At 55.1% G+C, this 25,348-nt stretch overlaps 1 protein-coding gene across 3 annotated transcripts; it reads right to left on the bottom strand.

The window, feature by feature from the left end:
- Positions 1-2,239: 2,239 nt before the first annotated feature.
- On the bottom strand, positions 2,240-21,011 carry LOC121821242 (uncharacterized). Of its 3 annotated transcripts, none has more exons than XM_076547363.1 (2): positions 20,915-21,011; positions 2,240-7,613 (listed from the first exon to the last, which is right to left on the bottom strand). In XM_076547363.1, exon 2 carries the CDS (start codon positions 7,577-7,579, stop codon positions 7,478-7,480), a length of 102 nt encoding a protein of 33 aa, XP_076403478.1. In that variant the 5' UTR covers positions 7,580-7,613; positions 20,915-21,011; the 3' UTR covers positions 2,240-7,477. The 3 variants fall into 3 exon arrangements, with proteins under 3 accessions (XP_076403478.1, XP_076403477.1, XP_076403476.1); XM_076547362.1 differs by lacking the exon at positions 20,915-21,011 and adding an exon at positions 12,534-13,893; XM_076547361.1 differs by lacking the exon at positions 20,915-21,011 and adding an exon at positions 11,228-11,369.
- Positions 21,012-25,348: the final 4,337 nt, after the last annotated feature.

Raw genomic sequence — 25,348 nt, 5'->3', positions numbered from 1 at the left:
CCAGTGCTGGGATTAAGAGAGGTGCACAGCTGTCCTCACACCCCCATACCTATTTGTCCTCCGCTCAGTTTGGCCTGTGCTCATTGAGTCTCTCTACACCGAGCACTGTGCTAGCTGCAGTGGAACAGATTTGTAAGCTAAGGAAGCACCCGCGCGTGTAACCTGATGGTCCTCACAAACACTCAAGGGGCTGGCGTTACTGTCTGCCTTCTCCAGGTGAGTAGCAGAGGTGTGGGACGTGAAGCGACTTCAGTGGGCTGCCACGGCCAGTCGAACACTGAGACAGACGGGACCTGGGGAGCCTCGTCCTCACCAACCTTGTGAAGGGAAGAGCAGCAGTCACTCTCTCCAGAGGTAGGGAACGGGACGGATAACATCAAGGTCTGTCTCTCTGAACACCAGTGTTTCATCTAAGATAAAGCCAGGGCCATCAAGGACACTTTGGTGTGCCAACCTGCTGTCTTACTCCCTTTCTTGTCGGGCAATAGAGGGTGAGGGGGGGGGGAGTGTATGATGTCCTAGAGAGTTCCAAACTCGCTCTTTCAAAGAAGAGTGAATGAAAGCAAGGAGGAAGCGGACTAGAGAGTAAACACGCCTGTGTTCGGGTGTTAGTGGCCCAGCCAGGTACAATTCTCAGAGCGCATTCATGCTCAGAGTCCAGCCAGCTGGTCCGTGCCCCCTTCCCTCTGCAGACAGTGCCCTATACCCTCGGCTAAGTGTCTACTGATGTTCTCAGGTACTCTATGAGCACCGTGTGCATGCAATGTGCCCGAGAGGCCAGAAGAGGGTGCTGGATCCCCTGGAAGTTACAGGCAGTTATGAGCTGCCCCCTGCAGGGGCTGGGAACTGAACCCAGGTCCTCTGCAAGAGCGACGGGTGCTCTTAACCATTGCACCATCTCCCCGGCTCTGCTCTCGGGTTCTTTCTCTCCTTCCTAGCAAACCCTGTCCCAGAACCTCTGACGCAGTCACTGATGCTGGAATAAATTCATCATTCACCTCCCTCCTGGAGTCTAGCCCCATGGGGTCAAAGCTTTCTGTGAAAGCACTAAGGAGAGGCCAAGAGGCAGGTTTAGGGAGAGGAGAGGAACTTGGGAACAACAGGACCCACCTGTGATGTTAGAGGTCCCCACAGCGATCCTGCTGGATTTTTGCCTGTGCATCTGGCCTCCAAGGCTCAGCTCCATCCGTCCCCTCCGAGAGGCCTCTCCGGGCTCTCAAGCACTTTGCTTGAACTCTGCCTAGAGGATCCTGCATTCTTTGAGCCTTGTCCTGTTGCTTTCTGTCATATTGAAGCTCCTAAGGGGTGGGGGCGCTGGCTGACTTCCCATTCCTCCTGCAGTGGCTCCCACGGCGCTCTGCTCAGGGTCAGGACTCTATACTGACTTAATGAATTCAGGGGACAACAGCGCACTTTATTTCCTCAGGGTAAGAGCTGTGATGCAGATAACGGAGGGGCTGGGGCCGTCATGCAAGAAGACGCCTGAACCAAAAGCACAGGATGTAGGCCTGTTCCTGGCAAGCCTAGGAACACTTTGTGAATAGTTTGTGCCAGGCATTAAGGAAACTGACCTAGGAGAAGAGAGCCACCTTGGCCATGAACAGTCAGTGCACACTGCCGTACAAAAACCGCACATCGCCTGTAATCCCCAGCTATCAGGAGACCCGAGTTAATCAATTCATCTACAGCTGTTCCTTCCTTACAGGAGACAGGCTTTGAGTTTAGGGCTGATGGCTCCAGCTCTCTGTCCCTTCTTAGGGCCCCATTTCTTCACAGTAGTAGAATCTCTGCGCTGGCCCCTCAATCCAAGTGGACTCTCAATGCAATAATTCTTTTTTGCAGCTCTATTGACACACAGTTCATACCCCCTGGTAACCTTGGTTATGAATGTGCCTCCATCTTTCTTTCCTTGCAAGACTGACAGTCGTGCATCCTGTCAATAGTTCTGAGAAGCCCAAGTAAAGATCTTTAGTTTATATTGAAGTAGCTGTAAGCCATGAGATCCTAGTGCAATTCTAAACCACGGCCCCTTTGCCCACCCTTTCCAGCACCAGTCAGTGTGACCCACTAGTTCCCTGAGACGCTAGGAGGCAGGAGGCTGGCTTTCCCTCAGTTTACAGATAGTACAAAGAAGGCTCAGCGCCTCGGGTGTCCCCCAGTGCTCCCCCAGCTCTCATCCCCTGTGTATACCTTCCCGACTTTGCCACCCAGCTCCCTTCTCCCTCCTCTCCGATCGGCAGAGACACATTTGACTTCTGCTGCTGTGTATTGTAGTGTGAAGCCAACGCGGATGCCCCACATGCCTTGACAACATAATTCACTCGCTGCAAAGGGACGTAATAAAGTGTGTTTATTACAGCAATTATCGGCGCAGAATCTGCCAGCATGCTTTCCAGTGGCAACCAGAAAAGTGCTTACTCCAGATGCAGAGATGTCGGAAACCGTGCAGCTAGGGCCAAAACGAAACCAACGAGGCTTGGTAAATGGGTCTCAGTCACCCTAGGAAGAAGAACCGTTCAGGAGTCAACTCAACCGAAGCAGAGGTTAACAAGATGTAGATTGCGGTCCGTTGAATTAAGATCTGGACCTGTTTCCAGGATCAAGGTATTGGGGGACATACATAAAATGTACCCCATAACCCAGCCACCGCACATGCTGAGTTCACATCTCACCGACTGACAGAGGAGCATATAGATGGAGACCATTAGCACCAATGATTCTCAGGGATTCCCTGCCACTGTGGTGGAATTCGGGACACAGGAAGACAATCAGAGGCGTTGGAGGAGAGGCAGAAGAAACAGCTAAGAACACCTCTCACTAAATGCTGCCTTCAAGAACATCATTACGCTACAGGGTAAAGATGCAGCTCATCAGGAGAACACTTGTCCAGTGGTCCTGAGGCCTTGGGCTTCGTCCCCAGCACCTTGCAGGGGTATGGAAGAGGGACCTCGATTTCCTGAAGGGAATATGGCTAAATTAGAGGGAGTCTGCTTTCCTAGCCTGGGGAGTATATGCTGTCTTGCTTTGGGCAAAATGACTAGACAAAGACATAGATGCATTTGTCCTAGCTCTTTGGTAGAGGGACAGAAGGGAAGTCATTTAAATTCCACAGCAACATCAAGTTATCTGACTGCCGTAACCAGCCAAGCAGGGTTCTTTATATATTGCTTGTGCCAACAGGAGAGTCCTCAGGAGACTGGGTGTCCCCAACAGAAGCAGCAGTGTGTGTTTTGGCTCACTGAGGAGACATCCGGATGGTAGTCACCCAGGTTGACCATAGTTCTGACCTCCCAGGAAACACATAACTGATTATTGAAGCCAGCAAGCCAAATAGGTCCCCTTGGTTAAGGGATGACTTAGATGTGCCCCCTCCCCTCAGCATTCCTTTCCCTCCTCGGGCCTCTTCGAGAAGGTGCTACGCTGAGGGGTGAGGGCAGAAGGCAGCTGGGCTCTCTGGAACAGAGAAAGTCAGAGCTTTGAGCATCATGAACAACAGGATAAAAATAGCAGCGTTGCCATGGCAAGGGAGGCTGGGAGAGTCCTGAGGATGTGTCTAGGTCCTGCCATCTCCCCCGCTGGCATCCCTCCCGCCCCTCAGATGGAATGCGGGAATGAGCGGAGGGAGGAGAGAGGCCGCCCCAGCAGGGAAGGGGGCTGACTGGAAGCCCACTGGGAAAACCCGTGAACTTCAGAGCCTGGGTGCGTCTGCCAGGGCCCAGACTGCCCATGTTACAGGGCCCCTGCTACTGAAATGTCTTCTTTGGTGTAAGGCTGTTCTGAGCAGCTCCCTGTGGATAGTCTGCTTTCCACGTGAGGTTCTAAGCCCACAGGAATCTAGAAAAGGGGCCTATGCCACAACTCCCGCATGGTGGGCACTAACTACTCCAGAGCTGGCCTGGGGGACCAGAGGGCTTGTTCTGACAAGCCAGGCACCCTGGTCCTGGATCGTTTAGCGACATGTATTTTGAAGCTTTTAGGAGCGAGCAGGTGGTGATGGCTACGATTGCTCTTCCTGTGTGTTGAAGATACAGCAGGGGGATTCCTAGGGAAGACTCTACTTCTTGGTTCCTGGGGGGCTGTCAGCCCAACCACTTGCCAGGCACAGCAGTAACCTCCAGGATGAGTGAAGAGCAGCAGCTAGGAGGCCCCTGAATGCATCGGTCCGGACTCCCTCTCCCGGTGAAGCTGGGAACCAAGGGTCCATCTCCAAGTTTCAGCCATATCTGGCTACATCCAATACAAGGTGCTCTTCATGTTGGGTAGGGAAGGCAGGTGTGGGACTCATCCGTGGGAGAGAGGAAGCAGTTTCTGTGGTCAGGAGTCAGTGGAGGAACCCCAGGGGAGGCGGGAAAACTGTAACTCCCCACACAAAGGGCACCAGTGCCTCCTCTCCTACCCACTGCTGTACAAACCCAGCCTGAGGGACGGGGGTGGGGGGTGGGGGGGGTGGGGAGGAAGGCTCCATCGTCTTAGAGATGGGCCATGGGCAGCTACACAAAGCGAACTCAAGCAGATGTTAGGCCCTTCTGAATCTCTTCAGTATGTGTGCCATAGGAGCACAAAGATGGCAACAGTGGCGGCCCACACAGGGCCTGGTGTCCCAGCCCTCACTGGAGGAACATTCTAGAAGCTGGGGCTGGGGCTTCCCCTCACACTCCAGCACTTCTCAGATCTGCCTGGGACTCCAGCCCGCCCTCTTCACTATGCTGCCCTCAGAACACATCCCCTGGGGCACAGGACACCTGAAACCCCACAAAGCCTGGACTCCAGAGTACATGGGTGCAATCCCTTCTACCCTTGAAGAATCAGTCCCGGAAATAAGGCCTGACTCATTCATCCAAGGTCACAGGATCACTGGTACTCAACCAAGGCTAGAACCCAGGAAACCGGCTTTTGGCTCAGGGCTCTTTGCATCTCATATATCTTTTTCAGTTAAATTATTGCTTTTTATTTTCATCTAAAAATGAACAACGTCTTTATATATTTCTATGGATCCATATACTACATTCAAACGCCTACCTCCTTTAGGAGCGGAGAATGGAAATAACATTTTAATGAACTATTTTGAACCTAAGACAAGAAGCCCTTGGGGGTCCTGGGCCAGGGTCTTAGAGGGCATTCAAGTCCTAAAATCCTCAACAGCCATTTATATACACACACTTTTCACTGACTAGTTCCATAGCCCAAGAGGGGGAACGCAGAACCCATCCTCTAGGGAAGATGAGCACCACGCCGTAGGAATGAAAGGTGTGCCTCACCCTGAGAGCAGAGGGCCACCTCAGTAGAGTCTAAAAAGACCCATGCATGGGCTGGCCTTCCCTCAGGCAGAGTGAAGGAAACATTAAGCAGAAAACACAATATTGGTTGAGCCTAGCCAGAAGCTGAATTGGGAACAGGTTTCCGGCTGCTTCCCAGACACTGAGAGGGACAGACTCCCCATCTCCCTGAGAAAAGAGTCAAAATAATAAGTGTGCGTTTGCTAGACGCTGCTACCGCCGCCTCCTCAAGCCACGTCTTCTGCGGCATGCCTACCCCTCACCTCACCGGGCATGTAGGGAGCAAGGACAGCCAGCTGTCTGCAAGCAGCAGGGCTCGTACACTCCAAGAACCTTGAACCACCCAGGGTCCTATAGTAAGGGCTCGAGATATCCAATGTCTCTCCCACACCAAGGGCACTTTTGTGGGGTAAGCAGCTCTCTGAGCCAGCTCTCTGCCAACCCCCGGGGCTGCCTCCCTTGGGCTGTGAAGCGAGCACCAGAGAGCTGCCCCCCTCCTTACCCTTCCCAGACCTAAGTTCTCCATTCTCTGACCTGTCCTCTGGGTGAGCCTATGTGGTTGGGACATAACACCCAACGCCTCTTCGTACTGAGGATATGATTTCATCCTCCAGTTCCAGAGAGGCTTCTCTGATTGCAGCCTGGAAGGCAGGTCGCAGCTAGCAACACTCGGGGAGGGATCTCTGGCTTCAATAGCAAAGTATGCCCCAAAAACTTTTCCGCCATCTCTGCCTCACCCAAGGACTCCACTGTCTGAGAGGAAACTGGATCTTTGCTTTGTTCCTTGTGACCTCACTGGCCTTTGCTGCAGAGGCTTGATGTTTCCCTGAGGGAAGGATTTGTTCAGGATTCTTTGAATATGACAGAAAATAACAGACAGTAGGGTGGCTCAGGTGTTAAGGAAGACACGAGAAGCCGATGGAGGATAGAGAAGCCTCTTGGCTGTGCTCAGGCTCTACCAAGACAACCTTGATGCCAGTGATTATGCACAAAGCCAAAGAAACAGCCCTTCTCTGTTTGCTCAGAGGCCCTCACTGAGTTCAGGCCTTCCTTCATCTCGGACCCTCCTCCTCCTCAGCCAGGCCTTTGTTTATCTGTTCTGTCCCAGATGGTGGTGGGAATGTGACTCCTTTCCTTGCTGAACTGTTCCCATCAGGAGAGCGGCCGGCTAGCGGACCAGAAGCTACAGAAAGGATGTCTACTGCTGGAGTTCGTTCTTAGGTCCCAGCTCTCCCTCTAGCACCTGAGAGATCCGGGCACAAGGCCAAGGCCAGGGAGGAAGGAGAAGGAAGGAGAGAGGAAGGGGAAGAAAGGAAATGCTTTAGACTTTGCTTCTGAAGTCCTAGAGATGAATATGGGACACAAGACCCTGAAGCAGGAGATTGACAGCGCACTGGGAAGATGAGGGGAAAAGTCAAGGGAAATCCTAGGGTTCCCTGATCCAAGAGTCCTCTGAAGGTGCCACATGCCAGCGTAATGCCTTCTCCAGCTTCCCAAGGAGAGGAGAGGATAAGCCGGGGAGGAATGAACAAAATGGGGGCAGTGGTCTGGCCTAGATCTGGGGACAGTCCCTGAGGGGCTTAGTACCTGGGGAGAGGTCTCCCCACATCTATGTGCTCCCAAAAGAAGTGAGGACTATACGGAACTGGTGATCCAGGACCAGAACTGAGGGAAGACTGGCCTGTGACACAGAGAAGAGTCACCCACTGCCTGGCCCCTCAAATGTCTAACTTGGGCCTCCAACCTCCGTCCTGGCCCAGCTGGCCCAAGAGGATGCAGGGAGGGGACGGAGACCTTGGGGCCCCAGCAGAGACTCCATCTTGTGCTTGGAGGTAGTGTCTCAAACATCGAACTCTTCAAGGCGTTTGTAAGAACAGCTACTTCCCTCTCCCGAGGCCACATTAGCCTCAAGGGAGACGCAGCCCTGAGACGAGCCTGGGAGCCTCCTTCCTTGCCCAGTCTGGTGAAGAAGGCAAGTGGTGGGTCCTGGAAATCCCTCTGTGTAGCTGAGGCCTCGCTCCAGGAGCACAGAAGACTGGGAGCTGATAGGGGTGGCCATAAGAAGGCTCAAGAGGCGGATGCCCTCACGGTAGGCAGACTCCCGTTGGATGAAGACGGAAGGCACAGGCACTGAGCTCCATAACAGTGAGCAGCCTCGGGCCCGGAGCCACTGGGAGCTGACAAGGAGGCCCTGGTTCTGCTCACACCGCTGTTTCCCGCTCTCTGTGAACGTCTTCCTTCTTCCTCTTCATCTTGCAGAAGCCGTGAAGACCACAGAAACAGGCGAAAGTGAACTGGGGCATGCCCTGGGCCAGGAGGGGAATGCTCACCAGATATCTGTAGGGGAAGGCAGGGTGGGAGAGTAGGAGAGAGGCAAGAAGAAAGAGAAGCAAGCTGGGGTTATCGTTCCCAGAACCCTTGGGGCTCCCTGAGGCTGCTGCCTGTCCTACCATCAAGTAAGGGAGCTCCGCCACCAAGCCACAGCTTCTCATTTCCTGCTCCGTGTGGAACTGGCATCACCTTCAGGGGAAGGCCAGCCGGGCAGTGACGGCGCACGCCTTTAATCCCAGCACTCGGGAGGCAGAACTCTGTGAGTTCAAGGCCAGCCTGGTCTATAGAGTGAGATCCAGGACAGGCACCAAAACTACACAGAGAAACCCAGAAACCTTGGGGAAAAAAAAAAAAAAAAAAAAAAAAAAAAAAAAAAAAAAGCAAACCAGGAAGGCCAGCCAGCTGCTACCTGTGTTGTGCCTGGCCTTCCGCCTCACCTCATCCCCACACAGCGGCAGCTGGGGAACAGGAAGCAAGCAGGCTTAAAACAGTCTCTGGACACGCCATTTCATGCAGGTTCCAATATCACATGGGGGGTGGGGGTGGGATGTCCACTGGATTCTTGAGATCACACATCCAACACTCCAGGCGCGGGAGTCTACAGGCTGAAGAAGCCTCTACTTACAGATCTAGAATGGAGTCTCAGATTCTGTCCTCCCCTAACAACCCCAAGTTGTCTGAAACTCTTAGAGACCCCTACAGGGGACAGGAGGCAGCACGCAATCCCTCTGATGCTGTCCTGGTCAGTGTGGGATGCAGACAGTGAGGAGGAGGGGGGCCTCCAGCTAACAGGCATTGCATTTAGTTCCTGCACCGCACAAAGGGCCGGGAGGGTGGCCTACCTTCCCTTCCCCGGGTAAAAGGGTCAGTCTGAGGTGAAGGTGGAGGCTGGGGAAGGCCTGAGGTGGAACACAGGAGTCTGGCCGGGGCTATGGGCTCAGGCTGGGGAAGCCTACTCTTTATCCACTCATTTCAGTTCTCCTTGTGTTACTCATCGGCATGGTCGTCGTCCCCCCTCTCCTCCCCGCCCCCTTTCACGTCTCTGCCCATCCTGTCCCTAAACAATCCTGCTGTGAGGGGGAAAGAGATGCCTTCCAGTCAGCTTGGACCAGGAAGGTAGGCACCCTACCCAGAGGTCAGGCCGGCACCACAGGCCTGCTGGGAACGGCTTCTCTCCCTAGGAAGAACACCGGGAGAAAGCCGGAGAGCAAAACCCAGTGAGGGCAGGAAGGAGGACACAGGGTTTGGAATGCGGAAGCTCAAGGCACCGGCCTCCCCCTCATCTCCTGCAGAGATGGCACAGTTGGTACCCTGCTCGCTCAAGGCACACCTGTGGAGTGGCTTTCCGGTCTCTTGAGGAACCAACCAGTCCCGACCCTTGTGGTGACGGTCTGGACAGTTCCTGGGGAACTCCTTCAGGACAGACTTCCAACGTGCTTGTCCTGCACAGCAGAATGTCTGCTGTGGAGCTGGTCCGGTCAGGATCCACCCCCAGTCCCGGGTAATACATCCAACCGCTGTAATTAATAGGGATACTGCATTTCCAGTGACCAGCTGGATGGGCAGGAGGCCCAGCTTGAGTCAGCACGGGTAGGGAGGCAGCCTGCTATTTAATAACCTGCTTTCCAGCACCACTTACACACCCACTCTGGCGGAGTATATATAGTGAGCAGAGAAGTCTCTCGGATATATATAGACAGAACCGAGACACAACTACTATATTTCTAGATCTACCGACTGCGGCAATCTCTGGATCCCCCTCATGACAAAGCAGGGGTGGGGGCCGTCCACGCAAGGTCCTATTCTTGACGCTGAGGTGGGCATAGACCTCTCTGGGCCTCCAGTTCTTTTTTTTTTTTTCTGAATACCAGGTGGCTAGTCAAGGCTTGACATTTACAGCCCAAACCTGAGGGAATACGTGGGGCCCTGGGAGTCCTACCTCGATCTGGAGGGGAGGGAGAGAGCCAGTGGGGTCCCTTGTCATCGGTAACTAATGCACACACTCCATGCTGGGGTGCAGGTGAAGGGTATTATCCAGAAAGCCCTCTTAAGTCATCAGAACAACAACAACAACAACAAAAAAAACAGCAATGGACACACACCACATGGATGCCTGAGGAGGAAACCCGCTCTTGAAACTGCGTGTCACCCCCGCCCCACAGCCGGTCTAGAGTCTCTCAGTCCCAGGACACCAGGACCCTCTTTCCTCTTCCCCTTTAATGCCTGTTCTTGCCCAGAATCCTTAGGGGATAATGAAAACACTAGTTTTTACCCCCCCCCCCCCCGTGGAGAAAGTCGGGGCAGGTATAGGAGGGTTTATGGGGCACAGGGAGAGAGCCCCCCAGGAGCTGAGCTGCGATACGGCCGCTCAGTGGGACTCCTGGGTTCTTTGCTCCCAAAGGCAGCGAGATCAAGGCAGAGAGCCAGGCTACTCTGCCCAAATATTGGCCCTCAAGTCCTCCAGCTTCTCCTTCTCATCCTTGCTAGGAGTCTCATACAGGGAGGGGTATAACCCTGGAAGCCCGGGCACGAAGGCCACTGGACTTAGTCCCCAAAGTGGGTGATGCATGGGGCAGAGAATTCCAATCGGTGTGTCTGAGTGTTGTGGCTTCATTCCAGCCCCCCCCCCCAGGTCCCACCAGCAGGGGCCCTGAGAGCCCCACTGCCAAATCTCTGCACCCGTGTTCTGCCCTGGCAGGCATGCACGCCCTTCCCTGCCTGCATCCTCCACACTTGGTAGTTAAGCTTTACTTTCAACACGGGCTGGAGGCCTCCTGGAGATGTCAGATCCCATGATCCCCCACCGACTGGGTCCTATAGATCCTGGAATACCCCGCTTCATCTATGCTCCGGTGGGAACCCCACCCCCACCCCGTCCTCACCCAAGCCACCGTTCAAGAGTGGGTAAGCAATGGACAAACGGCCATCCGAAAACTCCAAAATGAAGAGGGGGCTGACACTGGCCAATGCTCCTGTCCCCACGCCCCCTCAGCTCCACCTGGCTCTTTTTTAGCCCAGTTTAGAATGGTCTGGGGTCTAATGACCAAGATGTCCCTCTGCCAAGCCTGCTTCCTGGGAGCCAAACAGAAGAGATGCCAAGTCACAGATCACCCTTCCTTCCCAGCCAACGATAGACACCCCCCTCCCAGCCTCACGACTCATCCCTGCCTGCCTTTGACCTCACACCACATTCTCTGTCTGACCCCACTCTCCTCGGACCCTCCCACCTCAAGGGGACAATCTGAACATGTGCAGGAACCAAGGGGCAAGAAAACACTTCTAAAACGAGGAGGGAGGAAGCCGGGGCTTCAGGCTGGCAGAATTAAAATTCTTCAGTGTCTCTCGAATGTTGGCAATGTCCTCCACCAAAGTGGGCGGTAAGGGGGGTATATGAGACTTGAGTGTTGGGACAAGCCAGGAATCTCTGACAATTGTTTCTTCCACCCCAAACCCTCCTGAGGCAGGAGAAGAGGCATTTCCAGCAAGACCCACCCCAGGTAACCAGCAGAAGTGACTCAGTGAGGAGGGGTGCCCTAAGCCCCGGGGAGACAATGCCGAACCCTCCACCCCTCCCCTGTGCCCTCCGCACCCGAGCCTCAGTAATTAAAATATGAATTCACCTTCCCTCCCAGAGCCGTTCATCCCTGCAAAGGGAAGCAGCTGCGGCTTAGGAGACCGGATTTGGGGATTAGCTCGGGCGGAGCAGCAGACACACCAGAAAGAATTCAAAAGGAAGGGGGTGAACTGGGTTTTCTCCCACCTCCTCCCTCTCCTCTCCCCTCCCCAGCCATCTCCCAGCTTCACACCCACCCCTTCCCCCCAAAGCCTGGCCTCCAGGTTTCTGGGAACTGTAGTCTGCGCTGCAGTGTTGATAAACAGGCAGACCCGGGGTGGGTGGGAGCACAAACTACAGATCCCAGGGCCTCTTCCCGGGGCTGCCATCCGCCAAGCTGGGCACAGGGCACTCGTCTGGAGAAGTCTGTGTTCTCCTTGGAAGTTAACCCCTTCTTGGGCTGTTAGGGAAGGAGCTCCGTGGACCTGGAAGCCTCTCTGCCTTCCACGGCCTGTAGAGGCCGCAGTGCCTCCCCCCCCCCCCAAGTGCCTTGATTGTCTACCTACAGAAAAAGAGGGAAAGCCCCTCCTCAGGACTACAAGGACAGCAAAGGACTTAAGAGTGGTCCTGACGGACTTGGAGTGAACAGTAGCTGGGAGCCAGAGTGAGAGAGGCAATACTCTGTAATAATGTCTTTGCACCCTGTGGAAGGGGCTCCGCAGCTTACCCCTGACTCCCGGCAGGGCGGAGCCAGGCACCTGAGGCAGACGACTCCCACCAGAAGGTGTTGTCCCCTAGAAAGAGGGAAGCAGCAGTCGTGCCGATCTCCTTTGCATTTAGAAGTGAAGCTTAGCAATCAAGCTCCATTTCCACCAGACACAGACAAATACCACCAGAGAAATGGACCTGTCTCAGTGTAGTTAAACATGGACCTGTCTCCCTAGGGAAGCCTCATGCTGGGTCGAGCTGATGACTGGCTCGGAGACTTAGATTGCTCAGTTAGGATATTTTGGGTTTCGGCTGTCTGCAGGCAGGGGCAGGACAGACGCAGGGCTGCTCTGTGAATCCTCAGGGAAAGAGGGCACGAGGCCAGCTTGCCTATTCAGAGGATCTCAACAATTACGGAGATACGCCATTGCAGATCTTCTCCAAGCCAGCCCCACCCATAGTGGCTGGGCACCAAGGCTGCAAGCAAAGGAGGACAAGGTTGTGATCCCAGGGCAGCGCCCATCCCCCAGCCCCAGGCTACAGGGGGCCATCTCTCACCTTTTCCCCAGCTCACCATTCCTTCCATTAATATTTATTGTACAGTCCTACTATGTGCCTTGCTTCACAAGAGGGAAACTCTTTGAAGCTATTCACTTGCCCCCTACCTGGGTGCTGGGGTCTTCCTGGGCAAACTAGAAAAGGGGGTTCGTGAGACAGGCCCAGAGGCAGAGGGCAGCGGGGAGCTGACTGTTCTGCTCAAACTTTCCAGTGAGGAGGTTCCTAGAGCTGAACAAAACGCCAGGCCAACTCAGGCGTCTGGTCAGCGACTCCGGGAGGGGACTGGCTCCGGCTAGCCATCACCCCTGAGTCCTTCCGCTAAGCCTAGCCAAGAGGGCAAGGAGCTTGATTGAGCCACAGCAGAACTCCAGCTGGTGTGGGCTTTCGCTTTCCCTCTGTTGCTCTGATTTAGTCCTCTGCCCACTCTGAATAAAGGAAGTCAGTGATTGCTCAAGAGTAAGAGAACGGAGTGAAATTTAGGGCCATGCATCCCCTAGAGACCGCCAGGAATGAAGTGATAGCGTGCTTGGTACTGGTTTGACTCCCACAAAGCTCCAGCAGGGGGTAAGATCAAGCAAGGTTCTTGGCACCCGACAATCTGGGTTCAATTCCCATCTCGGTTCCTTACTAGCCACATGCCCTGGGCCAGTTTTCCAGCTCCCTTAGCCTTTATATTTCCCGTCAATAAAATGGGCTAATAATAAACAGGGCTGTCTTGGAGACCAAACAGGTTAATATAGGTAAGTTGGCTAGAACTGTGGTAACTAGGCACTTGGTAAATGCTAGTTGGGGAATGGGAGGCTCTAAATAAGACAAGGTTAAGTAACCGGCCTTCTGATTCTGAACATGCTTCAGCAGTCCATGTTAGACTGGAATGGGGAGCCCATTGTAGGAGGAGGGGTGATTCCCTCCTCATTCCAGCCAGACTGCCCCGCTTCATTCCCATCTCTGTGGTTCCCCAGGATGGCCCGGATGGACTCAGGAAGTTTTCAGAGTTTATTCTGCAACATGCTATCACCACCACCACCACCACCAGCAGCAGCAGCAGCAGCGTAGCTGGCCCGAATGCTCCCATTTCAGCCTCAAAAGACCCCTAAGCGTCGGGACAGAGCAGCTCAGGATGTCAAGCTGGAGGAGAAATAAAAGACCAAGACTACAAAGCAGAGCATAGATGGACGGAGGAACAGGCCCGAGACCTTAAGGCTGAAGGCATCCCCCGATCTCCACTAACCCAGGCCTCCGTAGCTCCATAAGAGGGAACTGACTCCTCAGTAAGGCGTTCGCGCCACGTGACGCTTCTTCCCCGGGCCTAACCCTTCAGAACGAAGGGACCGGACTCAGGAGGGGAAGTGACGTGGCCAAGGTCACACAGCCTAGCCCCAAATCCAGAGTTACTAGTGTGCCGACCGCTCCCCGCTCTGGGGCCCCCTGGGGCCGGTCCTTAGGGAGTGCGGTGGTGTAGGAGGAGCTTGCCCCTCACTGTAGCCCATGGCTTTTAGCCCTACATGAGTTCGGAACAGCAATCACATAGGAATGAAAAGCCATAGGCCACAGCAGAGCCGAGGGGTCCGGCGGCGGCGGCGGCGGCAATCTCAAAGAGCAGGAAACTGGGGGATCTCACACCTCCCTCCTCCCCACCCCCACCACTGCGTTCCCTCACCACCCCCCACCACCTGGTGGGCCCCAAGAATACTAAAGCTACGGCAGTAATGAGTTTCCAGGGTAGCCCTTCAAAGGCCCCACACAATGGCCCTCGTGGTGGGTATGGGGAGGTGCGGCTTCCTGGCCATAAAGGACCTCCTCAGATTCCCCTAATTAGCATCCAGCCCCTTCCCAGGTCCCTAACTACCCTCTCCCCTCGCAAATAAGGGCAGTCTTTTCAAGATGTCCAGGCCCCATAGTGGGCTCCTTTTTTTTTTTTTTTTTCTTTTTCTTTTTTTGGTCAGGCTTAATTAACCCTTTCCAGTACAGCAGTGTGCTTCGTTTAGAGGAGGAGCAAGGGTTGCGCTCCCCTCCCCCGTTTGGGGGTGTCTCATGTTTCCCAAACTGGTACAGGGACTTGTACCATTCTCCTAAACCAGGGGTTCTCAACCTTCCTAACGCTGCGACCCTTTAATACAGTTCCTCATACCGTGGTGACCCCCCACCAGCCATAAAACTATTTTGTTGCCACTTTATAACCGAAACTCTGCTAGTTATGAACCGTAATTTAAGTATCTGATATGCAACCTCCCCAAAGGGGTCGAGACCCACAGGTTGAGAACTGCTGCTCTAGACTGACAGGTGAGAAAAGGTCTGGGCCGAAATCCCCATCAGCCGAGGGCAGCCAGCTCTGAGCAATCCATCCGGTGAGTTGGAGGGAGGGGTCTGGGGACCCTGGGGAAAGTGTGTCGTCCTAAATACAAGTTAATTTCCTCTTCTCTCTCCCACTATGGGTCAGCGGTAGGCATCTGCCATGAAAGCGTGGGCCCCCAAAGGCGCCTTCTCATCCAAAACCAGGAAGGCCTCAGGGGACTCAGACCTCCAGACTCAGTCTGAACTTCTCCCAATGTGGGGGGAGGCCGGCCCAGATCAGAACCTGACTCTTTCAAGAAGTAGCTTGCACCCTCCTTTAGCCCCAACCCCAACCTGTGCCGGGGGCGAGCAAGCTGGGATAGCTATCTGCAGGAGACATGGTGAAGCAGTCCTCTTAACTGAACTCCCAGCATGCACCACTACCAACACACACACACACGCACACACACACACACACACACACACACACACACACACGCACTCTGCAGGAGGCATGGTGAAGCAGTCCTCTTAACTGAACTCCCAGCATGCACCACCACCAACACACACACACACACACACACACACACAAACACACACACACAAACACACACACGCACACCAAACTCAGCCTACCTTAATGAAGCGTCACCCAGCCTCACACCTGAAGTCACCAGCCCTCAGCTCGGTAGCCTCTCATCTCAATCCTTTCGACTGATCCCTAGAACCCCAGCCCTGAGACCGACAGGAAGCTGTATGCTCCAGGTCAAATGCCCACAGTCCCCTCCAAGGAACAGTGGCCAGGGGCTGGGATGGCAGGTTCACCGGGTGGGCCCCCACAGTTCCCTTTATAATTCCAAAAGAGCCACTTCCGGCCTCCCAGGCAGCTACTCACTCACTCCTCGGCTCACTCCAAGCTCCGGGCCTGGCCCAGGCCTCCTCCCTCCTCCACCCACTCTTGGCCAGGCCTAGCTGTGCCTAACTTGCCTCGACTCTCTGGTGACCCGCCTCTCCCCCTAGCCGACTGGTGGGGGCGGGCGGGCAGTGGGCGGGCAGTCAGGTATTCCTTCAATTCCGACTTGGGCCTGGGTTAACAAAGGTCTCATTGAGCCTCTGGCTGTCTGGTCGGCGAAGCACAAACCTCTTGTATCTCCCTGCTTTTGATCTCACTCCTCAGAACCAGCCGAGTATTACTCACATCCCCTGCCGGGCTATTGGTGTGGAGGGCCTGTTTGGTCCTCTGCCTCCTGGGCCACTCCTCTCCAGCTTTCTTTCTTTTTTTTTTTTAATGGTTTAATTTTTGGCAGGAGACCTGAGGCAGCTCCCTGCAGCCCCCCACCCCACCCCACCCCCCTGCCTCTTTTCACTCCTCACCATACACCCCGCTCCCACTTACTCCCCTGCCTCAGAAAACCCGGGTCAGCACAGGTCAACCCTGTTCCTTCTTCAGACAGCTCAAGTGTGGCCTCCAATTCCTGGCCATCGAAGTCTGTCCTGACTGCCAGACCCAGCACACGCAACAACCCCCAAGAAAGCTCTGGAATGGGGGTGCTCCCTAAGCTATTTCTAGGACCAGAGGCCTAGTGGGGCTTGGGGGGGGGGTGGTGACAGCCATTTGGTCTCAGGCTCTGGTCCGGCTGGACCTCACCTGAAATACGGAGGAAGGACACGCAGGTCAAGTGGGTCCCACCTCCCTTGGCCAGGAAAACCCTGGGTCCTCAAGTCTGTTTTCTGACCCCAAGGCAGTACAAGACCACAGTTCTGTGAGACCCCAAGGAGTCAGCCTTTCACACAGACGCCATTTCCACCCTCTGATCCACTCCTAAACCCACGGCTCTGTCGGTGTGGGGGCCTGAGCCTGGGTTCCCAAAGGCACATTCTTTGTACCTAGGGACCTCTGTCCGGGCCACGGCAGTGTCTCCCTGTCCCATCACAGCCTCTGGTCTGTCTCTCCAGCGTTCTAAGGATTTCAGGTAAATGACTCAAGAGCCCAAACCTGGGCTGGGGAGAAGGCTCAGTAGTTAAAGCTGTTCGTCACCAAGTCTAGAGTTTGGTCTCCAGGTCGTCCTCTGACCTCCACATGTACGCTAGGGATCACATGCCTGCACACATACACGCTCACCAAATAAATAAATGGAATTTTTGAAGTTCTGCATCCTGTCTCCGTCACCTCTCTGCAACCTTAGGCGGAGAGTGTCTACGCTGCCGGAGCTCTCAGGTGTGCTATTCCGCTAAGCTCAGGCCTGGGGAAAGTTGTCCCAACAGAGGCCCCATTCTTCCTGTGGCTGGCTCCCAGTCCCTCATGACTCCACACATTCTTGGGCCTCTGATGAGAAGCTGAGACATCAGCTTTGCCCTGCCCTTGGCACTATAACCCTGTGGCCTGTGGCAGGTGCTGGGGGAGGGCGGGCAGGGGCCGAAAGAAGGCAGGAAAGAGGAAAGAGATAGGGGCCAAGGGCAGGAGGCGGGATGGGTGGAGGAAATGGTAGCGTCGTCGGAACAGAATCGCTGTTCTGAGGAATCACTGAGGGAAACTGCGGGGGATGGAGGGGAAGGTACATGGAAATGTGAGAACATCTTCCACCGGCAAAAGGAACGTCTCCTTTTTTTGAGTGGAAAGTCTCGTGCACGCACCCACCCACCGTCTATTAATTACGCCCAGTAATGTTAACACCACAGTTACAGCTAAGAAAACGGAGGCTTTCTAGACTTTTTTTCTCTTTTGCTAGAGGGGTGTGTGGTAGGGGAAGAGGGGAAGGGGATGGAGGGGGAGGGGGAAAGAGGAAAACACATGGAAGTAGGGGATGCTGAAGCTGAGAGCTGAAGGGCACTAGAGAGAGCTAGGGAAGCAGAAGAGTGAGGGAGCCTGCGTAGACTGAGGAAGAGGGCCCAGCACACAGGCCTCAAGTGTCCCTGAGCCCTGGCCATTCCCTCAGGAGCCCACTGCCTGTTGGGAAAGCAGACACTGAGCGCCGGTGAGGTCCCCTTTCCTCACAAACTCTGCCCAAACTGGAGAACGCAGGTCGAGCTAGAACTGAAGCCTGATTCGCTGGGAGAATGCTAGCTCTTTAGGAACTACCTCTCAAAACACTTCCCTTCAAGGGCCTCAGGCTACTTCTGGGTCTTGGACTTATGATGGTTCCAACTAAAGATAAGCCAAGCAGAGCAGGCCTCTCAAAGGAGAGAGGTGGGGATATGCCAATAAAATACCCGCTCTCCACAAGAGAGAAGGGCCAGGGACAGACGGGACTTAGCCCAAGGATAGTAGAATGGCACCCTTCCCATGGCGGGTGGGGACTCAGTGTTCCCAGAAACAGCCAAGCGCATGTGCATAAACATTCTCCAGATCCTCACTGGACACCCAATAGGCCCATAATAAACGGGATGCTTGTGTGGAAGTCTTTCATAAGTTCAATTAACCAAACCTATGGTCCCATCAAGATTCAAGAGTCCACAATGGAACTGATTCTCAGAGGTTCTTCTCAACCTATGTGTCTTCTGGGGTTACTTGGGGCCCAGGAGACCTGCCTCCTCCGCCCATGGTGGCAGAGCAAGGGGACATTGGGACGATACTAAGGCACTTGCTGTCACCAGCCTGCGTGCTTGTAGGTCTCAGGCTGTGGGATGTGATGAGGAGCAATATAGCAATCCGATTCCACCCACCATGGTGGGAGGCATTGCTGAAGGTTCAAAGGATCCTCAAGAGATTCAATCTGTTGCCTCTGCTCCAAATAGACCTCCCAATTTGGAACTGTGCTTGGGATGGATCTGTGAGTACAGCCTTGGCCCAGCACAGACCCAGACTAGGTCCTGAAGGACCTGTAGGCTCCTATACACTGTCCTCCAGACCAGAAACAGATCAGGAATTACCACAGAGGACAGCATGGCCTCCCTCTCTCTAGGCCTAGACTAGGAAGCCTTTCCCATGGTTGGAGTCTGACATGCTCACCCTCCATTTCTACCCCAAAGCATGAACAGCTCAGGTTCTCTCTCACCAACACTTTGAGAGCCCCCCACCCCCGGCCCCCAGCGGAGGCGGATGCTCATCCATCGAACAGGAAATCACAGTGAAGTCAGGCGTAAATTTTCTTTTGCCCAGGGGCTTCTCCAGTTGACCTTTTAGAACATTTCCAGGCAAAGGGAGGCAATTTCTAACCTAGCAGGTCCTTGGGACCTTGAAGAAGGGTGAAGAGGAAGAGGAGGAGAAGGAGGAGGAGGCAACAGCAGCCTGATAGTAGTCTCAGGCGAATCATAGTAGAGAAGATGGGGGACAAGTCTCCCCAACCTTGGTACCACCAGCCTCCCATCCTTACTAAGCTGTTGGCTGGGTTATAGGAGGAAGAGTGCAAGGAGGAGGCTTCCGTCACCAGAGTTCAAGCTCCCCGAGCACAGAACGCAGGCTACAGTTTTGGTTCCCAGTCAGCCACGCTGCTGGAGAAAAACATGATAAGGATCCACTGGCAAATCTGCATGCAGTTTGCCTGAGAATACCATGAGTAAATATCAAATGGTTCTCATCTCTGCCCAGGACTAGTGCTGTCCTTTTAGCCATGTCCCCTAATCCTCCAAAGATGATGAGATGAATGGGGACAGCTACCCCTTCAGCGAATGTTCGTTAAGTATATACAATGGGCCAAACACTGTGTAAGACCTTTGGATGGGACTCATGGCTGTACCAGCGAAGGACAAGCCACTGACCATGACTTCAAGGCAGAGCTGCTCTAGGTCCCTCCACCAATCAGTTTTGTGACATGACTCCCAAGGGACAGGCCAGACTTGACCACACCTACTCTCAGGTCTCCGTGTCCTCAGCATGCTCTTAGGAGAATGACCCTGCTTCTGAAGCCTGCATCCCGGAGAGTCATATCTTTGTATGTGTGGTAAGAAGGCAGAGGCTGGAAGAAGTGCTCAGTAACCCCTTGGAGGAAGCCCGAGAAGGGGTGAGTCCGAGCCTGCATCTGAGACAGCCCTGATGGAACTGGGCAATCTGAAAAGCAAAAGCTGTGTCCAGCCGTGTGCCTCAGCTGGGGCACCCTTGAAGGCCTAAGTCCACAACCTGGCACCATGGGGACTTCTTGGAGGACCATCCTCTTCTCTCAAGGCAGAACCCACTCACCAAGGAGCTGACGTCCCCTGCTAAGTTCGCCCTGAACTAAGTTGTTCACCGGCAGAGGAAAGTACCTTTGAAAATTCAGCAGGGAAAAATGAAATCAGATCAGGAGGGAAGACTCCTGCTAACGAAGACTGAGGGTTGAACCCCGGTGCTTCCAAGGGGAGGCTGTGGAATGTTGGTTAGGAAGGAGGGCTCTCCCTCTGGCCCCCTGGCGCCCTCTCCTGATCAGTTCTGGAGAGGCAGGGGCCTTCCTTTGGGGGCACTCTGCGTGTTCAGGGACCCTTTCTCAGGAAGGGGAGTATCCTCTCAAGGCTGCCTCGCCGGGCCTCTACCACAGCCCGGGTTCCTGGGTGGCTTCTCTCCGGCCCTTGTTAGGTATGCAAGGGCCCTCAAAGGGGACGAGGCCTGGGAGGAAGCTCAGGGCTCAGAGGTCCTACCAGACCCCCAAAACCACAGTGACTGGAGAGGGTCGGAGGGAGAATGAAGCAGCTGGCGTCTCCCTCCTCCCGGGTACATGTTCGCCTCACATTTGCTGGAGTTGGTTTTGCACTGGACATGGCTCCTCCCGGCCTCCTCCACAAGGGCTTCCAGGACCTCTTTCTGCTCTTGGGGTACCAGACACCGCTGTTTCTCCCCTCCTAGGTGCCAAACAAACGCACAGGTGCCGCAAAGTCCTGGTCCCTGCCTCAGTCAGTCACAGCCCCTTCTTCACCGCATTCCACCACGCAGCAGCAGCGGAAGGACAGAGGGAAGCTTTCACTCCGAGTGGCTTTCACTCAGCCAGGGGAGGTAGACTCAGCTTCGGAGGGCGAGCTCCCTCACATTCCCTCCTGAAGCCCACTAACTGTGAAATCCTTTAGAAGGAACAAAGGCAACCGAGCCTGGGTGGGGGGCTTCCTCTCTGCCTAGCCAGGGCAGGGGTTGGCACAGGCAGCAGCGGATCCGATCTGGCTTCCAGGTGAGCCTTGCCGGAGGTGGAGGGGGCCCGCCCAACCCAAAGCAGAGACGCCAGTCCTCGGCGGTTCCCGGCCCCCCAACCCGGCCCGCAGAGGGGTCGCCAGACTCCCAGCACTTTCTGCCTGTTCTCTGCTCAGTACTCACAGTTCGGATGCTGAGCCGGCTCCTCTCTCGCACTCACTTCCTTTGTCTCCCTCTTTCCCTCTCCCTCTCCAACCTCTCTCTTCCCTCCTCGTCTGATTCTCGGCTGTAGCTTCCAGCGGAGAAAAATAATTATTCTTCTCAATGGGTTCGCACGGGGCGCGCGCGCGTACACACACACACACACACACACACACACACACACACACACACACACACTGCCCGGGTACCCAATCAAAGCACAAATCTTCGGGGTCCCTTTAACCTCTGCAGATGACTCCAGGAGTTAATTATGAAGCCTATTTCGGCATGGCATAAATATGCATTAAGGGATGAAATGACAACCGACGCGCTGAACTTCAGGGAACTGGCATTTAGACAGACTTCGTCTCGCCCCCGCCCCCCTCCCGCTCGCACCTTGGCCCCACAAACCACCTCCCAAGCCTCGCGCCCTCCGGGGCTCGCAGGGACCGTGGCCGGCTCCTCCCGGAACTCGCCGCACCTCCGGCGCCCCCTGCGGCGGGGCAGACCCTGGCGGGCCGCTCCCTCCAGTCCTCCGCCGGCAGACCGCCGGGTCCCGGCCGGGGTGGGGTTTCCATCTGAGAGCAGCCGGGAGCTGCGTCCGTCCCGGGAAGAGCCGGAGCGGGCCGGCTACCTGCCCGCACGCCCGAGTTCTTGCGCGGCCGAGAAAGACCGCGAAGCGGGTCCGCTCTCTGCCCGCGCGGCCGCCTCGCGCCTTTGGGTCCCGACCCGCGGGCGCGCACACGCACGCACACACAAACACACATACACACACGCGCGGCCCTTGCACACGCGCGCGCACACTCACACGCACCGCCTGGCGCGCATCGGCACTCCCGCGCGCGCTCACGCCCGCTCACACTCAGGCTGTAACAAAGGAAGGGGCCAGCGCTGCCTTACTTTTCTTCCGCTTCTCTTTTGCGGCCCCCTAGCCCCGGGCCGGCGCCCGGCCCACCCGCCCTCCGCGCCCCCCGACGGCGGCGGGCGGCTGGCAGCCGGAGCAGCGCGGCGCAGCGGCAACTTTGCGCCCGGCGGGCGGGAGACAAAAGCGGCGGCGCTGCCGGAGGCCGCGCGGCCAAGGTGTGCTCGCTAATTGTCAGGAAATGTGTGTGTATGTGTGTGTGTGTGTGTGTGTGTGTGTGTGTGTGCGCGGCCCGAGCCCGCGGGCGGGGGAGGGGTGGCCGCGGGAGCGGGAGAGAGGACGAGGGGACCACCCCACCCCCAGCCCACGCCACTCGCCCGCGCCCGGCACCCGAACCGGGATTAGAGAATAAATTATCTGCTGTCTTCTCATTGGGCCGCGGTTGAGGACGCCGTCGGCGGCGCCGGGCTGGGAGCTCGCCCAGCTCTTTGCATTCACTGCACAGCTCCGGCTCGCCTCCCTTCGCGGGGGCTGAGAGCCCAGGGCTGGGCTCCAGACACCAGAGGACACCAGCCGTCTGGCCAAGCCACCCCTCCTCCGAACTAGCCTGACCCCCGCTCCCTTCCCAATCTGGCTGGTGTCTTGGGGGACAGGAGACTGGGGGGAAAGGCCTCGGTATCTCTCTGTCCCTTCTCACCCACTCCTCCGAAGGAGAAAGTGCTGTAGAGCTGGGGACCCACACACTGGCCTCGCCCATCACAACCAGGGAGGGTTTACAGAGCTTCAGTGACCTGGGCCCTGACCTCCGTTCCCACAGGCAACAATGAGGGGGAAAAAAAAAGAGAGAGAAAGAAAGGTTGTTCCTATCTTCTCTCCAGCCTGCTCAGCTCCAACCCAGTCTAGCTGCACACTCCCTGGGCCTGCCTTGGACCCTCCAGGGAAGAGAATTTAAAACTGCCTGCTCAAGAAATGCCCTCTAAAAGCTCCTTGCGAAGAAGAATCCATTCATTTATTTAGCAAGCAATATTCAGGACCATCCTGTGTGGTGGCAACTAGGGAGGAATACCAAGCCAAGAAGCAAGATTGAGAGGAGGCAAAGCTCGGCCTAGGCGGTGGTGCTCCTCCTGTGTTCAGGCAAGGTCTGATCCCCGAAACAGGAATGATTCGATCTAGTCATTCATGCAACAAATCATTGAGCATGTCTTACATGCCAGGCTCTAGAGTAAGCATTGAGGATGCACTGGTGTCCAGTCCTCTGGAACACACAGTCTGGTGGCAAGATGGCCACTGGTGTGATAGGAGCTAATTAGGAAGTGTGCGTGTGTGTATGTCCGTGGTGTCTGTGTGTGAAATGAGCCCAGAAAGGTTTCTCTGAGAAAGGGAAGATAAAGGATGAAAGATGAGATGAGGAGGGAAAAGAGAGAGCTCTAAGCGGAGGGACGTGTAGGTCCATGAGCTGCTGGTAACTGCTCATTCAAAGGTAACCGGATGTCCACCCTGTAGACGGGACACGCAGAGGAGGGAGGCCTGGGGAACTAGGGCTCCGTAGAGTTAACCTTCAGGGTCTGCAAACTAACACCCAGGGCTCACTCCCACATTGCCATCTTCCAACACAGCCCATACCCAACTGAGCCAAATGGATGCCTGCTCATCCAGGCACCCCAGGGGCTCACACCACTTCATCCGGTAGCACCGGGCCATCCCACGGGAGGAGCCACCATGCACTGGCCTGGACCCCTTTCCGTGAGCTGGGATTGTTTGCTTGCCGGGCGCTTCCGCCTTTGTTGAGTCTGGGTTCTCGCAACAGTCCTGTGACTAAGTTTCTGTCCTGCAGATAAATGAGAAACTGAGTCAGTTAGAAGAGAGCAGCCTGTTTGGTACCACGCACAGATTCAATGCCCAGGCAGAGTGTGTGGCTTCCTGCTGGCTCTCTGCTAACACTCAGTGTTCCTCCCCGCTGCTGTCAGTGAGACTGATGAGGACGGGGGACTAAGGGGTCCTCTGCCTCTTCCAAAAGCCTTCATTCAGCACCTGGGACAGGGCTCCCAACAGCCTTTTTCTGCCCCAAACCGCTACCCGGAGTCTAGTCTGCCTAGAAAGAAATGGGATAATTCAAGAATAAATTTAGGAGCAAGTTGGTGTGGACACTGGATGAACTTTGGACTTTGGATTTGCCGCTGTGACTACCCGCTCTTCACTTAGCCTTCCTGGGGCATGGCTCATTCCTTCATCGGCCAAATGGTACTCACAATATGTGGGAGGGTCTCATGAAGACTGAGGCTGTAACGTGCTGTGCGTGGAGTATCTGTGGAAAACACACAAGCTATTGGTTGGGGACAGTAGTTACTTCTGGGAAGGACCGGGTGCGGGGCAGGGCCTACCTTTTAGGGCTTATTGTTTAGTAGTTATAAGGCCCGTATTACCCGTGCAAAATAAATAATGCAGCATTTTAATGAGATAGTAAAAATATGAGGACATCACTAATGTGAGTACTTCATGCCCCTTTGTTGAACTGGGTGGGGTTTTGCAGTTTGAAATACCAAGGTGTGCTATTGACGGAAATCATCGGCTCTTAGGAAGTGAATGCTGCCTGGGAGTTTTGTTTTGTTTTGTTTTTTTGTTTTGTTTGTTTGTTTGTTTGTTTTTTAGTTTTTCGAGACAGGGTTTCTCTGTGTAGCTTTGCGCCTTTCCTGGGACTCACTTGGTAGCCCAGGCTGGCCTCGAACTCACAGAGATCCGCCTGGCTCTGCCTCCCGAGTGCTGGGATTAAAGGCGTGCCCCACCAACGCCCGGCGCTGCCTGGGAGTTTGCACACAACCCAAACACAGGTGTCGATGGTGAGCCAGTTCACATATTTTCTAGCCTAGAATCTCTGTCGTTCAAACCCTGGGTCACAGGGGGAAACAGTAGGTGCAAGGCATGCTGGGATGCGGAGAGACCCAAATCCCTCCAGAGAACCAGACGAGTCAGGGGGCACCAGAGTGATGAGGTCTGGGCCACCCCACCTCCCCATGGATGGGAGGCATTCGGGTATGCAAACTTGTGCTGTGCCTCTCAAGCTTAGTGAGGCAGTTTTCTGACTGCCTGGCAGCCTGTGGCCCCAAGAAAAGCTGAGAGCGCCAGGTGCGAACTTGGGAGGGAGGGCACCTTCTCCTGTTACCCTGCAGGTATTGAGTCCTGGGCCAGGACAGGGCAGCCATTCATCAGCCAGCACAAAGAGACACTCTCTCAGCTACACGAAGACCAGGCCAGGTCACCTCAGACACTGGGGCATAACATCAGTGGGAACATTAGAGGCCTCTTAGAAGAAAGCTTTGGACTGGTGTCTGATGGTGGTGGGGGAGGGGAAGGAATAGGAAAGACACATCCTGGAGAAGGAAAAGCCCATCACGGTTCAAAGGAGGAAGCAGTTATGATGGGAGAGACTAGAAGAGCAGAAATAAGTCAGTACGGGGGAGCTGGAAGATGGCTCAGAGGGTAAGGGCACTTGCGAGACGATCTTGAGGACCCAAGTTCAGTACTGTGTTGGGGTAGATCCTCAGCACCCTTATCTT

This window comes from Peromyscus maniculatus, chromosome 11 (assembly GCF_049852395.1).
Source record: "Peromyscus maniculatus bairdii isolate BWxNUB_F1_BW_parent chromosome 11, HU_Pman_BW_mat_3.1, whole genome shotgun sequence".
NCBI lineage: Eukaryota > Metazoa > Chordata > Mammalia > Rodentia > Cricetidae > Peromyscus > Peromyscus maniculatus.
Note: the sequence above shows the minus strand (reverse complement) of the source record. Positions and strands in the feature narration are given on the sequence as shown.